The 23927-nt window shown below is 40.6% G+C and overlaps 1 protein-coding gene across 1 annotated transcript in view; it reads left to right on the forward strand.

The window, feature by feature from the left end:
* ccbe1 (collagen and calcium binding EGF domains 1) overlaps positions 1-22000 on the forward strand; it is a 55164-nt gene extending 33164 nt beyond the window's left edge. Inside the window, exons 3-11 of the mRNA XM_083793578.1 lie at positions 490-542; positions 2042-2176; positions 2792-2929; positions 7421-7530; positions 13590-13689; positions 14068-14207; positions 16494-16529; positions 18741-18776; positions 21561-22000. Coding sequence (XP_083649704.1) covers positions 490-542; positions 2042-2176; positions 2792-2929; positions 7421-7530; positions 13590-13689; positions 14068-14207; positions 16494-16529; positions 18741-18776; positions 21561-21815 — 1003 coding nt within the window. The 3' untranslated portion in view covers positions 21816-22000. The remainder of the gene's footprint in view (positions 1-489; positions 543-2041; positions 2177-2791; positions 2930-7420; positions 7531-13589; positions 13690-14067; positions 14208-16493; positions 16530-18740; positions 18777-21560) is intronic.
* The last annotated feature ends 1927 nt before the right edge of the window (positions 22001-23927 follow it).

Below are 23927 nucleotides of genomic sequence, written 5' to 3' on the forward strand. Positions count from 1 at the left end.
GTTGGTAGGGCGTTCCACATTTTGGTGGCATAGGAGCGAAAATAATTTAGTCCCTTGTTTGTGCCGAATCTGGGTTGTACATGGTTTGTTGCACTCCCTCTGGTGTTGTGGGTGTGAGTGTGTGAGTGTGTGAGTGTGTGTGTGAGTGTGTGAGTGTGTGAGTGTGTGTCTGTGTGTGTGTGTGTGTGAGTGTGTGAGTGTGTGAGTGTGTGAGTGTGTGTGTGAGTGTGTGAGTGTGTGAGTGTGTGAGTGAGTGCGCTGCCAAGTCTGAAGTCTGGCCACGGCCAGTTTTGTGGGGATGGTTCAGACATTAAAATGGAAAAGCAGTAAAACAGATCCATGTTGAATTAAGAATGACCAGATGAACTGTATAGTCTTTTGAGATGCTTGCTAATTTGGCCCTATAAAAGTATATTCTACGGGTGAAGTGTGTGTCTTTGAAAGTGTTCAAGGTATGTTGTGTATCATTGTCAATCTTATCTTTTACAGGAAGAAGTGCTGTGAAGGCTTTAAGTTTGTGTTGGGCCAATGCATTCCTGAAGGTATAGTGAAACCTTTCCAAAACGTTTGGACGTCTGTCTCGTGCAGTCGCTCGTGATTTTTACTGGAACACTCTCTCTCATCTTATCCCATTATGTTTCCCTCGCTGAGCCCCCTAAAAATGTTCAATTGACTTTATGTTGTTTTAACCTCACTGAATAAGTGTAACACTGAGGAACACATGCCAGCACATGTTTTATTAGCAAACTCAAACAAGTGTTTGATTAGTGTGGGATTTATGTATTGTTACCAGAGGCTGATTCAACAATATAGGCTTGTTTCCAAATAATGTCTAATTGGCCCGTGGCAATCTTTGCATGATATGACATTATGTTGAAAGTAGCCTATACCATTTTAACATTCTGACCAGTCAGTATAACAACACACATGGTGTTTTCATGTTAGTAATGAATATATTGTTTCCCTCCCCGAACACCCGGGGTTATTTAATCCATTAAATCAGAGTAGCTAGATGTAGCCAAAACACTCCTGAGGCGACCGACAACAGCGGGAGGTATGATTAATTCTAACGCGACTAGCGACACATAATCTTTGCTTAGAATTGGACGTTATGATTTAGATCAAGAGTTATTCACGTTTTAAGATTTTCAGTCTCATCGGCTAAAATGGGGGGGGGACATTTTCAATGACGTCCCACCGGAGAATAACATTGAATGTTGCGCAACGGACTCTCCCAGCCTGTGGAGCGATGCGAACGGTTTTGATATCAATAAATCTCCGTCCTTTTATCAATCTCCGTCCTGAGCACTGGGCATTACTAATTGATTGAACGGAGAACTGCCGCTCGGGGTGTTAACCATGCACTTAAGCACTATGCGTCAAATATCAAAAATGGGCAATCTACATGTTCATGTTCTGAGTTTGTAGATCGGCTATTTATAAAAAAAAATATTTGGCTCCCCATCTGAGCAAAAGTTGTGCCTGGGACCCCCATAAAAGATTTGTGTAAAAATGTTCACAATTATTCATTTTTATTAGATTTATATCAACATTTTCAAAAAATTGCAGATTAACAAACTCGATGCGACACGTTGTGAGCTTGTAGCTCAGCTATTTTTAAATGGCCAATATAAAATAGCGTTGTTAAACTGCATTTTGCTGCATGGGGACCGCCTGGGACCCCCGAGGGGGCCCTGGACCCCACTTTGAGAACCAGTAGTGTAAATTAACTAAGTACATTTACTCGAATACTGTACTTGAGTACAATTTTAAGGGATTTGTACTTTACTTACTCCACTACAATTATTTGAAAACTTTAGTTACTAGTTACTTTGATTAGAACACATACATTAACAACTAGAAATGGGACATTCTGCGATATGAGTAATTTTACTTGAGTACATTTTGAATAAGGTGACTTCTACTTGTAACGGAGGACATCTCCTTTGCAGTATTTATACTTTTACTTGAGTACTTTTTTCCACCACTGTTGAGAACCCCCTGTTCTACAATGTCACCATTGCCCATCATCTTCCTGCAGACTATGACGTGTGCGCTGGCGCCCCCTGTGAGCAGCAGTGCACAGATCATTTTGGTCGAGTCGTGTGCACCTGTTACGATGGCTACCGCTATGACCGCGAACGCCACAGGAACCGAGAGAAGCCTTATTGTCTGGGTGAGTGACACTGATACAGCTCCTATATGCTGAGGATATAGAGCGTCGCAGACACTCCCACCCCCTTTCAGAACGACGAGGCACCAGGAAATAATTCATTCATTTTTCCCATAGGCGTTTCAAAATGTATTTATTTAACGATTTGTTTTGGGCCAAACAAATAATTATAAAGAAGTCGAACTCAATTTTTTTTGTTTTTCTTCTTCTTTCTAATTTGTTGTTCAAACATTGTTTGTTAACTGAAAAATAACCCCCAGCAATAGGCTAATAGTGGGATTTTGTATAGATTATATTTTGCCTCTTTGCATACATCACAAAGCTGGCGTTGTACAGAATCAATTACGTTTTTTCTGTTCGTTCTTATTTCAGTGCCATTTAAATGTTGTATTGCCCGTATGGGAAAAACATCTGATCTGCAAACTCACAATGCCTTGCTTTGTGAAATTGTGACAGGTTGTGTGGTACTGTAGATCTGCTATTTTTGCCACTGTTTATTGCATTTGTTTTGTACACTTAATTGTTTTCAGTTTTTAAATCATGCTATACTGCTCGTTTCAAATACAATTCACACACAAATGTCGTCATTGTCTTACCTGTGAACTCAATCCATTGCAGATGTTGACGAGTGTGCAAACCAAAACGTCAGCGTGTGTTCTCAGATCTGCGTTAACGCCGTGGGCAGCTACAGCTGTGAGTGTGAGAAAGGTCACTTCCTGGAAGAGGACGGTAAATCCTGCACCACAGGACAGACAGGTGAGCGTGTTTTCACCTATGGGAAAAGTACTTGCATGTTTTACTTTGACCCGAGATCAGATTCTAAAAAATGTCAGTCGTTCTTTGATCTTTCAAAAATAGCAGACCTACAAGCTCGTAGCGCGCCACTCGGTGGCGCGCTATGAGCTTGTAGGTCTGCTATTTTTCAATGGCTAAATCATAACATAATGCTAACACCAAAAGGGGTTCCCACCCAAAATGGGTTAAGTAAGAGTATCAATACTGCAATGTAGAACTACTCCGTTACAAGTAAAAGTCTGGAATCCAACATGCATGCACTTAAAATGGGGGGGAATAAAGTACAAAAGTATTGGCATAAATATGTAATTAAAGTACTAAAAGTACTCATTGTGTAGAATGTCCCATTTCAAGTTTTCAAAAAAATCAATGTGACGCATTGTGAGCTTGTAGATCGGCAATTTTCGAATGGCCGAAATGTACAGTATATAGCGCTGAAGTGGTTACTGTATGTTTTGTAATAATATAATAATAATAATCAAAATTATAATGAAAATCTACAAAGTTTTCAAATAAATGTAGTGTAATAAAAGTATAGTATTTGGACACACTCTGCTATCATCAGCGCAAGCACACACTGCTTACCTGTCGTCAGAAGTGTTTACATGTCAGGAGGAACGCGGTACAAAGTCACAAATTGGTGGATGGCAGAAGATCCACCAAGGACAGCTCTCCAAAATTCCGATTTATGGAGGTTTGAAAATCCTGTAACCGAGGTAGACTGTGGTCAGACCTTTACGTCCCATAGTTGGAAGTGACGGGTGTTGCCATAGCAACTGGATCAATGCCAAAAGCTGCCGTGGGGCTCAACCATTACATACACAGAGTATACAATGGGGGTACGAACATGTACGTAGCTGGCAGATAATGTCCCATAGCTGGGGGGTACGAGTATATTTGTACCTATATTTGTACCTGTAAAAATACAGTTAATTACAGTTTTGCCACAGTAGTTGTTTTCCATGTGTCTGAATGAACAACTGCCTACTAGGAGCATGCCATTGCCATACTGTATGTCGTAGGTTCAATATGTCAGTTTGTCACCTCGCCCTTCACATTCAATAGATCCCGTGTTCTTTTCTGGCCAGATGTAATTTCCTGGCGTCTAGTAGGACTATAGTAAATAATAATAAAAGTGCAAAAATCGTAAAAACAAAAATACATATTTAGCCACTTGTTTGAATGCCCCCGCCCCCCTGTCAAAAACAGCTAAAATCGTTAGCAAAAGAAAGCAGGAAATGACAAAAAAAAATCTATACTCATCTTTTACTTTCTATAATAACAACATATTGTAAATATGTCCTTTAAGCAATTTTATAGTTTGTTATAAATGGCCGAAAATAGATAATCTACAAACCCAGCACAATAATTCAATGCTTGTAGATCAGATATTTTCTTGCTATATTTTAAGATATCCTAATTGATTACACCCCTATACTCTTCATTCCAATCACAGAGAGAGAGAGAGAGAGAGAGAGAGAGAGAGAGTGAGTTTCAAGCATGGACACCTGGTAGTCATTACACCTATAGCAGCTTCTTGTACATGTCAGAATGTCTCCCTCGCTCAAAAACTGCCCCTTGACTCCAGTCTGTTTGGATTTGCTTGATGCATTTGAGGCTAACATCACAAATGGATGAAGGGATGAGAAAGAGTCCGGCCCCAGATTCGGTTGCAAATGGAGCGGTCATGGCTGCAGATTTGCAACTTCCTCCCATGAGCTTGTCTTCCATTACTCTGATAGAAAAATACCTTTTACCAACAGCAGTTCTTACGCCTAATTTATGTTCGGTTGAACGGCGGTGTCGTGCGTACCGGTGTCGCTCGCCGGAAATAATCAACCTACAAGCTCTCAAAGTATCGCACTTGCAACTGCAGCGTGTTACAATGTCTTACGACCAACTATTAATCAGGCTTTACTTTAGGAATGAGTCAGTGCTACGGTACACACACAATCCCCCCGCCGTGTGTCCCACTGCTGAGACAACATACTGGAGAAACATACTGTCCAGAAGCTCTCAGACATCCATTACATTTATATATTTATACACTCGGTCACCTTCTACTCCAGTCCAGACACAAAATAAAACAAGACAGAGTCTAATAACAGTGTGGTTTTCCTGTGCAGTGTGTAGCTATGGATATGACATTAACTGCATGTGTTTACGTGATAACTAGGCTCCAGACTTCCCAAAACAAACTGGTCAGGCTCCTACTTGGCCTCACCCCCCGAACCCACCTCACCCCTGCCCACTTTGACAGGTTGGAATGGCTTAGGGTCGACGACAGAGTACAGCATCTTGCAATGGGTCTGGTCCACAAGATTCGATACACCACCAAGATACCCATGTACCCGTCTAAATACTTCCTTAATGTTAACGAAGTCCACACCCACAACACCAGAGGGAGTGCAACGAACCATGTACAACCCAGATTTGCCACCAAAATGTGGAACGCCCTACCAACAGTCATTAAGACATGCAAATCCCTTGACTCCTTCAAAACCGCTCTCAAAGGGCACCTACGGACGGCTGCAATTCGAAACTGCCCCCCGTAAAATCTGAATCCCCCCCCCATTTTCCCCTCACTGTAATCTTTTTTTCCAGTAAACTTTTCCATTTTTACCTCCTTTATGAAGAATTCCTGTTCTGTTCTTTGACTATATAGAAGTGTCTATTTGTACGTCTCTAAATATTTTGATGAATTGAACATGGTGGACCCTCTTGTAAACAAGTGTAATGCTTAATTGATTTGTCCACTCACAGTTAACAGTCTTTGTATTGAGTTTGTGCTTGAAATGTACCGTAATTCTGCCTTGCTTTAGGTAATATAAGGCAATAGCAGAAATGCGTGCATGCGTGAGGTACGACGAGGTACGAAACACATGCAGGACTGAAACGTTGCGTCCATTCACTTCAATATTTGACTTCACTTCACTGTATTAGTGTATAGTCTGTGACACATTTAATTAATTTAAGAGGCGGACCAAACTAGATAGACACTCCAGGTGACTAAAATGTGACTAAAACTAAATGAAAACTATTCAAGAGACTGACTAAAACTAAAGTCAAAATTTGCTATCAAAATCAACACTGCTGCCGAGCGAGCCGCAGGCGAGCGGGTCGCCACTCGCCATGCTGAAGGGGGGTCGTCGCCAAGCATGTTACTGTGATCCGGTGGGAAGGGCGAGGTAGCCTCCCTGTACAAGCCTACCGTAGGATGTCCAGTGAACTATAACAGTGGGGTTCAGGTAACCACAATGTGATAGTGGTTCAAATGGAAGCCCCTCTTCAGCTATAAAGCCAGTTAACGTCTAGTGATATAGCAGGACTCAAGGGTTTCGATTTTCAATATTTCTTTAAGCTGCCGATCATTCAACTGCTACAGAATGGTTTCATATCAGTCCTGATGGCGTTCTGTTTTAAATTATTGAAGACGTGAAATGAAACGTCACTAACGCTACATTGTAAAATAATCACAGTTGTGTTCTGCTCTCGTTGGGAGTTTTGCTATTTCGTGCAAATTCATTGCACTGACATTGTTATTGCATATCATCATTACTGACTTCTAATTTGAGATGTGTTTTCCAAGGTCTGGTTACGGGAAAAAGTTCTGTAATAATACACCGTGGGTAGTATATTTTAATTTATTGCAGATGGGTAAGGTTTGTTATTTGTTTTTAAGTACGTTGTTTAGGTCTTGAAAATTATGTTTCATTTATTGTACGTCACTTTCACTCATGTGTCCGGACATGCATTTGTTATTTGTATGAGGACCACAATGGAAATCAGTGCTGGACTTTATTGTGTATTACAGTATGTTATTGCTTTTCAAATAAGCAAAGCGAATATAAACTAAACTAGACACTAGACAAAACTAGACAAATTGAGGATATTCACAAATGCTCTTGTTGCAATGTTTGCTATTTTATTTGACACCAGATCTACATGCATAATTCATTTTTTGTTTACATTCTAGACAGTATTAACACGCATGCACACACACACACACACCCACACACACACACACACACACACACACACACACACACACACACACACACACACACACACACACACACACACACACAGGGCGACTGTGGCTCAGGAGGTATAGAGCAGGTCGTCCAATGATCCATGGGTCGGCGGTTCGAATCCCGGCTCCTCCTGTCTACATGTCGAAGTGTCCTTGGGCAAGACACTGAACCCCAAATTGCTCCCGATGTGCTGGTTGGTACCTTGCATGGCTTCCGCCGCAATCGGTGTATGAATGTGTGTGTGAATGGGTGAATGTAATGCACAATCTATGTAAAGCGCCTTGGATAAAGGCGCTATATAAATGCACCATTTACCACACACACACACACACACACACACACACACACACACACACACACACACACACACACGGGAGATGTGTGAATAAACATGAGTGGTTCGATCTTCCCTTCCCAGCAGCTCGTCTCTTTGAGAAGTCTGACAATGTGATGAACACTGGATCCTGCTCCGCCACCTGTGAGGATTTTCACCAGATCAAGATGTCTGTCATGCAGCTCAAACAAAAGGTATTGATAACAAAACCACATAAACCAACAAAATGGTCAGTCACCTGAAAAAAAACATTTACTGCATGAAACTGTACTGTACTTGCATGAAACGTGTACTCGTTGACAACTACAATTTGTCATGCAGTAATTTCTCTTGGCACAGTTCTATTATGTGGTTATGTTACATGATCCCAGAGGGTGAATATTAAACACCTGCAAGGCCTGGGACTGTTTGGTTTATTTAATACTGTACCACCACCAAGAGCTGTCCAAAGAAGGCATTGCCCAGAGAATCTATACACTTGCCATTATTTCACGCACACACGCACACAACATCGGTCTGGTATTTATGACTCTCCTCAAGATGCATTAGATCACTTTATTGTCTGATGGAAGAAATGCAGAGATAATTTGTTAGATGATTGGGGTGCCTTTGGTCTGTAGGTGTGAATTGCCTGCAGATCTCTGTGAAACTGAGCAATGTGGTAACATTTTGTCGATGTTGGGTGGAAACCTTGTATCTTTGTTTTTGTAATACCCTACTACTGCAAAAGTAGTGGAAATGGGTACAAGCTCACAACGTGTCACATCATTTCTTTACTAACGTAAAGGGGTTTGTGGCTTTCGCCTTTATTTAATATTTTTCATAGAGTGATAGACAGTAGGCTGACAGGGGATGGGGGGGTGATCGGGAGTCGAACCCGCGGCACACAGCCAGGCTGGACTACACCCAGGGTGCCTGGACCGCTGAGCCACGGGCCCAGGCCTACAATTTATTATCAATTTAAACAATGAAAAGTATTAACAAGAGCATGCGACTAAATAACCATCCATTTGGAACAACAGGTTCTTTTTTTGTTGGTACATACAAGGTTTCCACCTGACAGCGACAATTTCCCCCTGTGTATTCAACAGGCTTAACTTTCCAAATGTGTCCTGTCAACGGCAGCTCTCAGCACCCAGGCCTGTAACAAATGATATATCACTTGCAGCTGTGTGGTCTACCAGCTCTTTGAGGCGATGTGTACCTTTTGTTTTATTAATGTCTTGACATTAAGAAAACGATCTTGCAAAGGGTCTTTGGGTCTGCTCAGAAAACTGATGATTGTGGGTGCAGTAGTTCAGACTAGTCATTGGTCCGACAGACGACAACAGACCTCAAACCCTAACCTAACCATAACCGCAAGCACGGGAGCAGCGCATGTCCGACATGCGTAATATGCTCCGTCGGAATTACATGCAGTCCCCATGAGGGTGGTTGGTTTGACCAGCATGGGATGTTTGTTCCATATGATAGCTGGATGAGATTTTGTAACAACATACAGTACTGTACATAGCTAATTGCATTGTGCATTTGTATGTAGATCTGCTATTTTAACTATTGGGGAATGCCAGGTGAAAAGGTTAATCATTCATTCACATCAGCCAAGCAATCATATTATGAAGCTTATGAAATGCAAATAGCACAACCTCCCATGCTTTATCACAGCTGGAACTGGTTGCACTTACTGAGTTACTACTGTTACTAGGTCCTGTTCTTTATTCTTATTTTATGACTTATTTAATACCAGTAAGACACCCTGAGGGCGAGAAGTGCACACATCCGCCTGGGTGACGGCAGACTGCTGGGCGAGCGCTGGCGCTTTGGCATGTGGGGTCAGATCAACATATGGTATGAATTCTGTACTGGCCATATATGGAGCGTGTCTAGGGTATAGGGTTTGATGAGGTCAGATCAACATGTGGAACGTCAGAATAGGTCAGCTCCATATATGGAGATCTAAGGGTGACAGTGGGGGGCAGTGTCTTGAGTGTACAAGGTTTGATGCAGGTTTTCATACTAAACTGAAATTATGTACATTTTAAGAGAACAGTACAATAGCCTGAGGAGGCATTAATGTCACAGTACATTAAAGTGTATTCCTTGATTGCAGACAATTTACGATTGCTGATGGAACTGCAGAGAAAAATTACTAAAAGGACTTCTCCCCTTTTGTCCACCTTAAAGTGTGTGTGTGTGTGTGTGTGTGTGTGTGTGTGTGTGTGTGTGTGTGTGTGTGTGTGTGTGTGTGTGTGTGTGTGTGTGTGTGTGTGTGTGTGTGTGTGTGTGTGTGTGTGTGTGTGTGTGTGTGTGTGTGTGTGTGTGTGTGTGTGTGTGTGTGTGTGTGTGTGTGTGTGTGATCACGCTTTCCAGATACCAAAGATGAGTTTTCAATCCCACTTAATTAAAGCCCTTTTTCATTAGCATATATAGAGATCTTTCTTGATCTACCACCTGCCTGAATTACGATTACAAGTCTGCTCCATGTGCAAGTTTAATCTTTTGGCACTTTTACTTGAAGCTGGTGTTTGAATACCGGTATATCATTTTTGTGCCTCTGCCGGCAGACATATGCGGCCGGAGGCATTATTTCTTCCAGGTTGTACCTATGACTGTAGGTCTGTACATACCTGCGTATGTATGTACGTACATACGTACGTACTGTACACGTACTGTATGTCCGTCCATCCCAACCTCTTGAGCATGATATCTCAGGAATGCCTTGAGGGAATTTCATGACATTTGGCATATATACTTGGACTCAAGGAGGAACTGATTAGAAGTAGGCGGTCAAAGATCAAATGTCACTGTGACCACACAAACACGTTCATTACATTCCTTCAAAGACTTCACTAAATAAACTATGAGTCACTCTGGACAGACATGGATGTAAACTGCAATTGGCAGAGGCGTGCAACCACAAAGCTGTAGGCTCATTGTGTATGACCCTAATACTGTAAAGTAGCCTACAATGTGCATGTTCAGCATTCTCTAGAATAGGGACGTCCGGGTGATACAGGGGTAAATTACCATCCCACCATCCTGCACTATCCCTTGGCACTACCTAACAAGGCAGCTGGCGCTGTCTATAAACGGTATCTTATGGCCCCACTACCCGCAATACATTATGCCAACTCCGTTATTTGCCCCTCGAGGTGGCTGTGGTCGTTTTGTTGTGCTATCGCTAAAATTGCTATCTTGCCCACACGCATTTGGGGAAGCACATAGCGGATTCTAAAACCACCCACTATGCCTAATCTGTTTGGTAGAGTGTCAATTGTGGTAAATGGTGCATTTATATAGTGCCATTATCCAAGGCACTTTACATATAGATTGTGCATTACATTCATCCATTCATACACTGATAGCAGAGGAAACCATGCAAGGCACCAGCCTTCACATCGGGAGCAATTAGGGGTTGGGGTTCAGAGTCTTGCTCAAGGACACTTTGACACTAACTCTGGGGGAGCCACTGCCATGTTTAATTATATAAGACGAGTCGATTCAAAGAAGACAAAATACACACTTCAGTGTCATTAATCCATTGCGCAGGAAATAAAGAACGGATTACAATAATATAACATTCTTTATAATCAGTAACATCACATCAGTGATACGTATTTATGTGTATATGAATTGAAAGGCAATCAAATACTTGTATGCACAGGTGTATGTATGTCCGACATTACATAATGCAGGAAATCCAGCACAGAGATAGTTCATTGAGACACGGAAGGCAGAAGGTTTATTATATACCCTCCCCTTCATTCTCTATCAGTAATTAATTCTGTTCCTTTAAATCAGCTGTCTCTCTCAATGTCAACTCCCCTCACTTTCATTCGCTGACAGCTAACTCACTCAAGCCCACATTGGATGGATGGATGGATGGATTTTATTTTGTCATTGGACACAAGTGTACAACGAAATTAATCTGTTGGCATCAATCCAAATGCAATACAAAAGGGTAATCATATAGCAATGCAAAAGTTGTTAGTATTGGCAAGAGAAAAAAACAGTAAGAAAAATACAGTACATTCAATCAGGTGTGCTTTTAAGCAGTCACTCCTCTCCTCTGTCCTCAGTCATGCTAGCTGACTTTGTGTCTCTGTTGTTCAGATGTCAGTGTTAAAATGTCCTCCACCTCCCTGGCCTCCTCCCTGTGCCAATAGTTCTGTAATGGGTGATTCTGTGATTATAAATGTGTTTTATGGATTGTACTATAGGTGGTATCTAGTTCTGTTATGGGTATCTCTGATTATAATGTGTTTTATGGATTGTATTATGATCATGTGATATGTTCAGTATCTATGTGGTATATGGAATGCATTGAAGTTATGTTGTTGATGTTATGTCTTTGTTATTCTATGGGGTTTGTTGTTGATATATGAGCTGTGTCTCGGTACACAGATAATCTGAGATATCGAATGAGATATGATATCAGATGATATGATATCACATGAGCAGAGCCACACCGCCATACTAAATGCAATAGCTTTGCAATAAATGGTTAATGGTGGAGTGTTTCGATGAACTAAACGGGCACGTCTGGCCTGAATTAAGTGATTGTGAAAGCGATTGACATTACACTTTTACTGTAATCCGCAAAAGTGTGACTGTTAATTCCTTGTGTCAATAAATTGTGTTTTTATCAGCAGTTGCCACTTAAGTTTATCAAAGACAAACAAAATGTCATGTGATCTGCATTCGCTATAACCACACAGACAATTCAGTTGAATTGATCCAGAACACAAGCGATTGCTCTAATTTAAAGTTCTGTATATAACCAGCAATGTGTGAGTGATAATTCTGTGTGTCAAATAAAAATGTATTTCAAAGCAACGTTGGACGTATGATAGCACTGTGGATAATGGCTTGTCCAGGCTGCATGGTGACATGCCATGCAATAGCAATGATGAATTGAAAATGGTGGGCCCTATTGTAAACAAGTGTAATGCTTTATGGTGTCGTCCACTCACAGTTAACAGTTTTTGTATTGAGTTGTACTTGAAATGTATACACTGTAATTCTGCAAACTGTTAATAAATCAATCAATCAATCAATAGCATCTGGCACGGTGATTGGTTTTATTAATGTAACGCCCAAGCCACACCTATAATGTAAAATAATAGTTTTGTTCTGTCTGTTTGTGTATTTATCTATTATGAAGATGGTGCTGACTGGCGTTTAACTTTTACTGTCATAGAGTTCTCCAATTCTGCCCAAACCCGACCCGGCCCGAAGTTTTAGGGCCTACAATCTATGCTAATTAGTCGGGCCGGGTCTCAGACACTTTGTAAAGTTTAAAGGGAAACTAAGTAACATTTAAGCCTATTTATTTTTCCCTCATTTCCCTCTGTCAGCCACTATATTATTGTGTTGGTGTGTTTCCTTGCAAAAGGCGTGCACATATCCCTCTGGCTTCTGGCATTTATCTCCTCCAGATTGGATTATTGTAATGCACTTTATTCAAGTATCAGTAAGCAAAATATTCAAAGACGGCAACTGATACAAAATGCAGCAGCCAGACTCTTGACACACACAAAGAGAAGTGAGCACATTATAGCAGTGCTTGCAGCCCTTCACTGCATGGCTACCTGTGAGTGTTAGAATAGATTTTGAGATTTAGTTTTTAAAGCCCTGAATAGTCAGGCTCCTGCTTATATCTGTGATCTCTTAACTCCCTATGAGCCAGGCTGCTGCCTGAGATCATCAAGCAAGGCCTTATTGACAGTTCCAAAATCTGGCCTTGTCACAAAGGGCGACGAGGCATTTCCCATAGGCCTACGGGCCTCTCAGCTGTGGAGCTCACTGCCTGGGGACCTCAGGCAGGCACACTCAGTGTCCTCTTTTAAAAGAGGACACTGACCTTTTTCTAATCTGTTGCACTGTAAATAAAAAAGATTTAGATCGTTATTGTATTTTTGTTTACTTTGAAGCACTTTGTAAACTTGTTTTTGAAAAGGTGCTACAGTATATAGATACGTATACAGAGCTCTTAATTGATCCCTTTGATTGGGCGATAAAAGTGTCAAACTTGTTCTGTGCTCGTCAGTGCTAATCAATTAAAGCTTCAAAGACAGCTACCGGTTTGATGCCTGCCTGTTTGTACACACACAGACTTTAAAATTATGTAAACATTTTCCACTTTGCACAATATTCTTTCTTTCTTTCTTTCTTTCTTTCTTTCTTTCTTTCTTTCTTTCTTTCTTTCTTTCTTTCTTCTGCTCATTCATTCATCTATCCATTCCTATTTCAGATCACCATGCTTCCAAACAATCCAGAGGTCCACGAGCAGATGACCAATGAAAAAATGTTCACATCACACTCATTCTTACCAAGAACCCCTGGCCCACCAGGTGAAACACAATTTACAGTTTATTACAGTTTTGTCTGTCTGTCTGTCTGTCTGTCTGTCTGTCTGTCTGTCTGTCTGTCTGTCTGTCTGTCTGTCTGTCTGTCTGTCTGTCTGTCTGTCTGTCTGTCTGTCTGTCTGACAATCTGGTCTACAAGATTCGCTATGGCACTAAGATACCCAAGTACCAATCACAACACCAGAGGGAGTTTAACAAACCACGTGCAACCTAGATTCGTCTCAAATAATTGCATTTAGCTCCTATGCCACTAAAATGTGGAACACCCTACCAACAGCCATAAAGAAATGTGAATCCCTAGACTCCTAGTACTGCGATTGAACTGGTTTTGCGTTACTTTAGTCATTTCATTGATTGTTTTAGGAGAGCCAGGCCCAGAGGGCTCCCCGGGACCTAGAGGACTGCTTGGCCCGCCTGGTCCACCTGGCCCCAGAGGACTGATGGGACCCATGGGACCGTCACCAGACCTGTCTCACATCAAACAGGGCCGACGTGGACCCATGGTCAGTAGAAATACCGTAGCTGTAGAGCAGTGGTTTTCAACCAGTGGTCCTTGAGGGTGGTCCCCAGCTAAATGATGGAGAGTTGATAACTAAATGGACCCTTATAGATCTTTAACTCTTGAGAGCGTAAGATGAATCCACATTGACCTGCACGGGTCCATTTGGTTTCATTTTACACTCTCAAGAGTTACATTATTGTCAGACATCTGCATTGCTTAATTTACAACAAGTCTACACAATTAGAGAATGGAAGAAGTGTTCTTTTTTAGAATCGTATCCACCGATAACTAAATATTCTTCAGTTTTGGGTCTGCGAGGCTAAATCTCATCAAATGGTGGTCTATGGATCAAATGCCAAATAAATAATGATATGAAAAAGGTTGAAAACCACGGCTGTAGAGCATAGCAGTGGGCATGGCTTTCTGGACCCACCGAAAACTCTTAATTCATTAACAATTAATATTTTCCCATCGAGATTTACAAAAATATTAATATCAACTATTTTAAGCCTATAGATTCAATCCATACAGGCATCCTGGTGAATCATTCATGACCATAGAATCTTTGATTCTGTGAAGAAAATAAATATATAATAATAATTATATGATATACTACACTTAATAAATACCCTTTTGCTTAGTGTTTTTAATTTGTAATGTTTTCACAGAATCAAAGGTGTTGGTCATGGCTCACCAGAATCCTGGACGGCTTCATTGTAGGCTTTAAAAAAAAACGTGCGTGTGTGTGTGTGTGTGTGTGTGCATGCGTGTGTGCGTGCGTGTGTCAATGTCCTGACTGTGACCTTCCTGGCTGTTGGTGCTCTCTCCTGGGGATTCTAGCTCACAGCTCTCGTTCTCAATGTCCTTGTCTTCCCTGCTCGTTGGTTCAGCCCCAGCAGAGTCCTTGTGGATTTAATCCTCTTGAACAGAGTCAGGGTGGGAGCCGGACAAGACACCCTGCATCGACATTATCCATGGGGAAAAAATACAAAAATCTCAATTTGACAAATATGAAAGATAGATTGAAAATCATAGCCAACCCTGCCAATAATATCCAATATGCATGCATGCATTTACGCACATACACACACGTACTGCCAAAGATTTGAGTGCAAAATGAAAAGTCCACTAGTCTGGTTGACATATGTTAATGATAATAACAGCCGAGACGTTTGGATGGATTTGCTGGACGCATGTGTGGTGTTTTCATTGGCTCGAGGCTTGGTGAGGCTCATGGGTCATCTTGTCTTTGTGAGTTGACCGTACCACTTTCATGTTCAGGACCTGCGTCCAGAGCGCGTGGTATAACTACAGCGGAGATATATTCATGCGTAGTAGTTTGGGGTTGGGAAATCTCTACTGTTTATGCAAGCTGGATGTTGAAATATCAGCCTTTCAACACCTTGAGCCACTCATGCGACTCACCAGTACAGTACGGGACAGACCGTGAGCTACAGTACATAACACTGTTTTTGTAGGAGATGAGCAATTTATAGATTATGTAATGTGGCACAGTCGTGTGTGTGTGTGTGTGTGTGTGTGTGTGTGTGTGTGTGTGTGTGTGTGTGTGTGTGTGTGTGTGTGTGTGTGTGTGTGTGTGTGTGTGTGTGTGTGTGTGTGTGTGTGTGTGTGTGTGTGTGTGTGTGTCTGTGTCTGTCTGTCAGCTTGCCCAGGCAGTACACATGGGTTCCAAATTGGATTCATTCATCATTATCATCATTTTATTATTTTTTAACCTTGGAAACCGGTGAACCGGGGGTGGGGAGGGGGGATATTCACAAAAGAGCAATGTTTATATGTTACTCTTTGGACCATTATATTAGTATACACAAGGGTTGGTTGCTGACCAAAACAGGATAGATCCCCTCTTCATACTGATTCTGAATTAGTTGCCAAGCTCAGAGAGGATCTGCCGCCGTCCCAAATGGAGAATTTGTTTGACTGCATCTCAGGGTTTCCAGGGTGACGCGTGTGGAGCACGGTATGAGTCACCAGACCGATCCAAAGATCAGTCCAACAACTGATGTGGTGAAGTCCCACACACCTCATGATAAGATTGACGTCAACTCAAAAAACGGACCGAACAAACGGGCCAAAGTGTCTTTGATGGACCACAATGATGAGATCAGTGATGCGTTTATGACTCCTTAAAGGAATTCTGTCTTCATGTGAAATCATTTCATAAAACCTCATTAAAACGATACACGTGCAGAGATGACACATGCAACATGAACCATGATAATCTGATTTGTTTTGTTTTTGGTTTGATTTTATTTTATTTTAACAGGGGCCCCCAGGAGCGCTTGGAAAAGATGGCATGAAGGTAAGATATGATAATTCACATCTAGTCATGCTTTATCTATTATTTCAATTAACATGAGTCATTTAGTGGTTGTCAACAGTTCTAAGCAGGAGTACTTCTAGTGAGTATACTAATACTAAACATGAGACTAGTATACAGGCCGTTTTGCCAGAATCGATGTGAAAAGACCCTTAGTGTGACCAGATTTGACTGAGAGCCTGCCATCGCGCAAACTCCAGCTTTTCACCAGAGGAAAAAAACGAAATAAATGTTTTATCCAAAATGAGTTAATAGCACAGGCAGACTCTTCACATTCTAGAGCATGTCTGAAATAAGTGTCAGAGCTTAAATTGACATGTAAATATGAAATAAATGCTTAAACATGTAGCTAGGTGTAATGTTAGAGACCACAGAAGTTAACTTTTCAAGCCTGTTTCCTCAACTCTCTGTTTTCTGCAAGACATTACACTATACGCCATATCTCCAAAACTGGTGGGTCAAACTGAACAACCAATATGAAGCTATGATTCCCTGCTTTCATATGACATGACAAAACAAAAATAAAAAAAATCTAATGGCAGTCCCTCAGTCAAATTTGGCCACTTTTAGTCGTAAAAGACAACACATTGTTTTAACACGTTGACGGCTTTAGATTAAAAGGTGATATATACCGAGGCTGCCGAGATTGCTTAATTACCTTTGGAGCATACGCCAAAGTATTTGTGCCTTTGATCCATGAAAATCCCCCTGAAAATAGTTCCATGGTTTGTTGTCGAACCGGAAAATAGTACACCGTCGCGACTTGCGATGCGATGCAACAACAAGCAGTGAGGGAAACTACCGTTCACTTGCATTGAATTCATATTCCCAGAAGCCCTTGCAGCCCAGAGCACGGGTCGATTTCCGGTTTCGTCATCATAACGTGACGGCCTCGTCACCAGGTCCGTGACAAATCGGCTATTTATTTTTAATTATAAAAAAACGGCAAATTAAACACAAAACAAATAGCGGGTTTAGCGTATTACGCAGGGGAGAGACATGGATTAAATAGGGTGGGAAGCGGGTTATGCAGCTTTAATGGTAGTTCATTTAAGTTGTTTTCTCACTTGTTCTGTACATTGCAGCTTGGACAGTAGGACAGAAAAATTTACGAATGCAGAACACGACTAATGCACCTCTAAGTAAGGTTACTGACTCCAGAAACTTTGACTGAAATGAGGCCCTGACGGCTGGTCTGCTAATCCAGCCTGATCGAATCCCGATCCTGACGACCTTTGCTGCGTGTCACTCCCCATCTCTCTCTCTCTCTCTCTCCATTTCCTCTCAGTCTACTCTACACTATCAAATAAGAAAAAGCCCAAAACATATCTTAAAAACTGTTTCTTAGAAACAAGGATTTTAAGAAAAACTGAACTATCATTATAATAATTAAGAACATTATTCCCTCGTATGATTAAATGTCACAGCCTCATTATAGATCTGAGAGATTCATGTTTTGTTGTTTTAGTTTAATAATTACTATTCTGATTGTTGTCTAATGGATGATTATGTTTGTTTATTTTTACACAGCCATGTTATGCAAACCATAGTGGACATAATTATAAGAGACAAAAAAAAAAAAAAAAAAAAAATACCTTCACGTTATCCCTCCACAGTAATGTGTGCTTGCTTAGTTGAGTGATAATTTAGGGAACCGTGAAGGTTATTGTGTTTTTTTATAACCTCATACCTTGCTATTCTCTAACCACAGCTTGGGCACTTTTGTGGATAGATTTAAAGGCGATAGCAATTTATCTTTCCAAGTAACAAACTCGAACCATCTGCCAAAACACTCACAGCCCCAGTGTGACCCTGAACATCAGTAACAACCACAGAAGTTAATCCAGTGTGTGTAAGCTACCTTAGAACCTTAAATCAACAGTCAGGCGGCCATGATACTTTGCAGCCTGAGCATTTATCCTTTGTTGAACAATAATTTGGAATTAAATGTTTATTTCCTAACTTTCATATCCTATTTAGGGTCTCTAGAATTAGGATACGTAAGGATGGCAAAATAGGTATGCCTAAACAGGGACCCCTAAAGTATTTGGTCAAAATAGGGATGCCAAGTTTCCTTCTCCTATAGGCCCCCAAGAAGATGCCCTGAATACAATGAAGTCTTTCCATGCCTCTTCCCACTGTAAGTTACTGACTGTAACTCATCTAAACCAAATATTTGTTTTGTTTCCCCAGGGCGAGAGAGGTCCTCCTGGGCCCTCCGGACCACCAGTAAGACTGCCCATCTATACAATGCACATGAAATACAATAAAACACTGTCTCTCTGTAAGATGGTGTATAGAAATACAACAAAAAGATCATGTCCATCTGTATGTAAATAGTTTTATCATACACAACACATTCATGTGACCGACATCTGGTAATCCTAACCTAGTGTGTTCATTAAGTATATACTTAATGTTAATAATTGACAATAACTTACCAAGTACACTGACTGAAAAGTAGTAACAATATGTTTATTTTTAGATCATAATTTAAACTGAGGCCTAAAACAGTACAAAGCAGCTCGTGGCATTAACGACTTGACAATTTGACATACTCTGTTGACCAAATAACTAATAAGTCAGACTTTAGCCTCCCTACAAGCAGTGATGGGCAAACCTCTGGATCAGTGGTTCCCAAACTTATTTGTGTCAAGGACCCCCAAATTGACACTAATTAGCCCGTGGACCCCCATTTGAAGAGATACTGTATGCCAGGGACCCCATAAGAGAAGATTTGTATGGCTCTAGCAGTGATTCTCAACACCCCCCAATTTCAAGCACCCCCAGTTTGACATGCATTAGTGATGATTAGTCTAAAGACGGACCCCCATTTAATGGCATTTCTATCTCTGGCCACAAATTTATATTGTAAAATCAATGTTAATTTAACTCTGAGAGTGTACAAATGGAACCAAATCTATTTGGTTCCATTTGTACACTCTCAGAGGTACAGTCCCATAAGAGTCCATTTGGTAACTATCATTTAGCTGAGGACCTCCTGGTACTACCTCAAGGACCCCTGGCCTGGGGGTCCCTGGACCCCACTTTGGGAACCACTGCTCTGGATGTTACTGTGTGGATAAAGAGTAAATAAATAAAGGTTTGGTAACAAAGTAGGTAGGTTTACTACTGTGTCCAAAACGTCAAAGCTATCTTCTATATCTAATTTTGCAAAAACAAATGTTTGATCATTATGAAAGTCAAGGCTGTATTTTTGAGGGGCTCTAGCCTCTCCTATACACAGGTTTAATGTTTGTCTTTAGTTCAATGTTTATTTTGTAAACGCCATTGACAATGAAGGGGAAATTTTCATCATAATGTTCCTCGGTTAAAGGAGAATTCCATACTAGAAGGCTTTCTTACCTTTATGTGTAGTTGTTACGTCCCCACCAAAGAGGTCCAGGTGTTATTTTGTGCATTATTGGCTATTTCCCCTACCATAAGCCCTCAATGAATTGCATTGAATTGCATTGAATTGCATTGAATTGAAAGGGACTATGGGGTGTCTAATTCGCTTATTTCCATCGCTCAAAAATAAAAATAATTTGTATATATCCTCTCTTCATAATGTCAATAGTATCCCAAGCGGCACACTTTACTACTTATTTAGATGTAAATAAGCGAATTAGCACAAAAACCCAACCCCCATTGAGGGTTTATATTAGGGGAAATAGCCAATAATGCACTTTTGCACAAAATAACTCCTGGACCTCTTTGTTGGGGACATAACAACTACAAATAAAGTAAATAAAATAAAACTAAAAATAGAAAGCCTTCTAGCATGGAATTCTCCTTTAATGGCGTTTAATGTTTGTGTTGGCACCGTTTGTTTTACATCACCATTACATCAAAAAATCAACATGAGTTAGACTTTAATATAGCCTATTAGCGCCCCTCACTTCACATGGGTGTGATTTATTTTTTTATACCCAAAACAACCATAGAGATATATATTATTATTTGTTTTTATACAAATATGCATCTGAGAAATGTCGATAGAGCAGGTCACATTCATTATTTCCCTTGTATATTTTTTCTTTGACCATTGCTGCTCTGCAATGACTTCATAGTCCTATTGTGGGGGGCTTTGGACCGTTACATACATTAGATAGCATAAAGTCATTAGTAGGCCTAAATCTTTCTCCGCAGCAATTCTGGACAATCAATTGCATTTGTCTGATGAATTATCCTTAGTGTTTCCTTAGTGAAAGGAGCACAGTTTGCATCTTGACACCATGTTTTTCACATTAGTTGTATGGTGGGCGGTTTGAATTTTTACCATGAAGTCCACACATCTGTAAGGAAGGCAGGCAACAGGAAACAGGTTCTTATTTTATGTGATGAATTGCAAAGGGCAGAGGTCAATAAATAGTCACCTTGCTATTTGATTCAGAGACAGAAAAGGACGAGACAGAATGAATAGATAAAGATCATCCCATAGATAAAACTTTTTTTTCGCCTTTATTTTATATATTTTTAATTTTTTATAGAGGGACAGACAGTATAGGCTGACAGGAAATGGGAGAGAGAGAGCGAGATGGGGGAGTGACATGCAGTAAAGGCCGTCGGGATCGGAAGTCGAACCCGCGGCACACTGCCAGACTCGGGCTACCGGCCAAGGTGCCTGGACCGCTGAGCCACGGCCCAGGCCTCATAGATAAAACTTAATCCAGAGTGATTTACAGTAAGCAAGAACAACACATGGTAATACATCAAATACATAGAAATCAAGGATCAGGATCAAGGATCAGTCAGACTTTGAAGATATGGGGGTGAAATACCTTTGGTTGCTTTCTAGGCCAACATCAGTGTTTTGTACCCTGTGCGGGCAGCAACCGGGAGCCAATGGAGGGAGTGGAAGAGGGGGGAGACATGTGAGAATGTTGGCTGATTTCGGCTGGTCAACAGAACATGACTACACCCTTATATTAAAGGCAGTGTGTATTTGAGAAAGAGTGCCACATGTATGTGAATTCTTTCCATTAATGTTCTGTTGTACCTGACCCTCAGGGACCACCAGGCTCCTTTGATTTCCTGCTCCTGCTAATGGCAGACATACGCAACGACATTGCTGATCTGCAGAGCAAGGTGTACGGCCGACCGATGCATTCCTCAGGGGACGACAACATCCCCATGGTCCCTGATAGCTGGAGGGACAACCAGGACAGCCTTGATATGGGCTCCGGGGAAGATTTCAAAGACCAAAAACCCTGGATTGGTGGGGGATTAAAGAGGAACCGCAAAAGGAAACCATTTCGAGACTGATCAGACCGGTTGGACAATTTGAAGACAATGGATTCCATTGCTTGGTTATGGCAGGTGTAAATATTAAATGTGTTTTATTTAACTAATTACAAAACATAACGTATGCCTTTTGATCAGAGATATCTATTTTTGTATTATGCAAGATTGTGTATTTCAATTATTTTTTATTTTTGTATAAAAATGATCATTGGATGTCTTAGCTTTATATTATTTTCCGCCAGATCCTTCAGGCCCTCTTGTCCCTCAAGTCTTTTGGTGAATTCCGGCCCAACATCAACAGCACTCAAATCAAACTTCTAAATAGGTTTGTCTACTGTACATAATCGTTGAATACATTATCATTTATTCTTAAATTGGGACATCCCAAATAGGTTCATGGGGTTGGGGGGAGCACACTTACTGAGTTCTTATCTGTGGTGGAAAGGATAACGATAACGGAATCATGTAGCTCTCGGGATCTACAGTATGTGAGAACAGTGTGGCACCAATGTGGATTTTGGACTTCATGTGGCCAGCCTATGATGTCAGTCATCTAAGACATATCTATGACGTATGATTACATTTTTGGGCAAGGTTTCTGCCCAATCAAAGTGACTTCACTATCATAAAATTAAACTTAAATATATTAGAAAATATTAAAAAACATATCTATATATACACACACACACACACACACACACACACACACACACACACACACACACACACACACACACACACACACACACACACATTAATTAACTTAATGTAGGAGAGATAACAGGAAAACATTGATCCAAGTAACAATTCTTCTACATTCGCTAATTGTGTAGACTTCTTGTAAATTAGGTAATACAGATGTTTTAATAATAATTTGGACCGTAAAGGGTCAATTTGGTTTCATTTTATACTTTCAAGAGTTAAAGATTTATAAGGGTTGATTTGGTTACCAACTCTCCATCACTTAGCTGGGGACCACATGGAACCCCTCAAGGACCACTGGTGGTCCCCGGACCACTGGTTGAAAATCACTGATCTATATGACAAAATGGACCACTAATGGCAGCTTAATGGAGCTTAAATAAATCAATAAATTACGATAACAAAAACAAAAAAAGCCCAGCATGTTTAGATAGGCATAACTGGTGTGAAACTTAATTTGTGTAGTTTTGGTTCACTTTACTATACTATACGATTCGCTCAGTAAGCAATAATAATAATAATGATTATGAAATTCCACTAATTAATTTCAATTGAATGATTTTAAAATGTTTGAGGTTTGAGGTGATCATTTGAGTGTGAAAGCAATGCAGTGAATGAATGAGTGACTTTTTTGCAGTTGCATTGAGTCAGGCAAAGTACACTTCCCATTATCTAGCCCAAATTGTATTCTGATATCGACCCTACCTACTTATGTTATCTACCATAAATATGAATGTATTTATCATTAAATGTGTGAACTATATATATGACTTAGAGGAGCGCATCATGGCATAATTCTTGAATATGAACGTTCACTCAGTGAGAATTGTTCATCTTATCCTGTGTATTGGTAAATGTTATTTCTATAATCGATTCGGAACACATAGGCCTATATTGTTGCATGATAGTCTGTCTCTCTGTTGTCCACTGTTGCTGACCAAAACAAAGTGGTGTCATTTTCAGTACAGCAAGGAAAAGCATGTTGCACAATGAATCATATTGGTAAAACGTTTCCATTTCCCGTGGGTTTCATATAACCTCTCATATTGCACACACAGTAGCCATGAATCGACACCTTCCAATGTCTCTGTCATTGATCACCTGTTAGCTCATCAACAAACCAGGGTGAACTGTGTGATTTTAAATGTTGATCAGTTGTGAACGGTTAAAACCCACATGTAACTCACTAAAACCACTAGATGGCAACCATCACCACTTTTCCACTCAGTGGGTACCGTAAATGCAATCAAACCCAGCTGATTTGAACAAAGTAGTGATCTTATCAAATTGTAAATACAGTATGATTCAGGTGTGTTTTTAGACCACAGTATGGGGTAAGAACCACCACATTTCTTGCCAGTAGGCCTACTACTTTATTTTCCTTTATACATACTTTTTTATTTTTTATGAAATACACTTTCATTTTCATTT

Source organism: Protomyctophum parallelum (genome assembly GCF_964188405.1).
Source record: "Protomyctophum parallelum genome assembly, chromosome: 21".
NCBI lineage: Eukaryota > Metazoa > Chordata > Actinopteri > Myctophiformes > Myctophidae > Protomyctophum > Protomyctophum parallelum.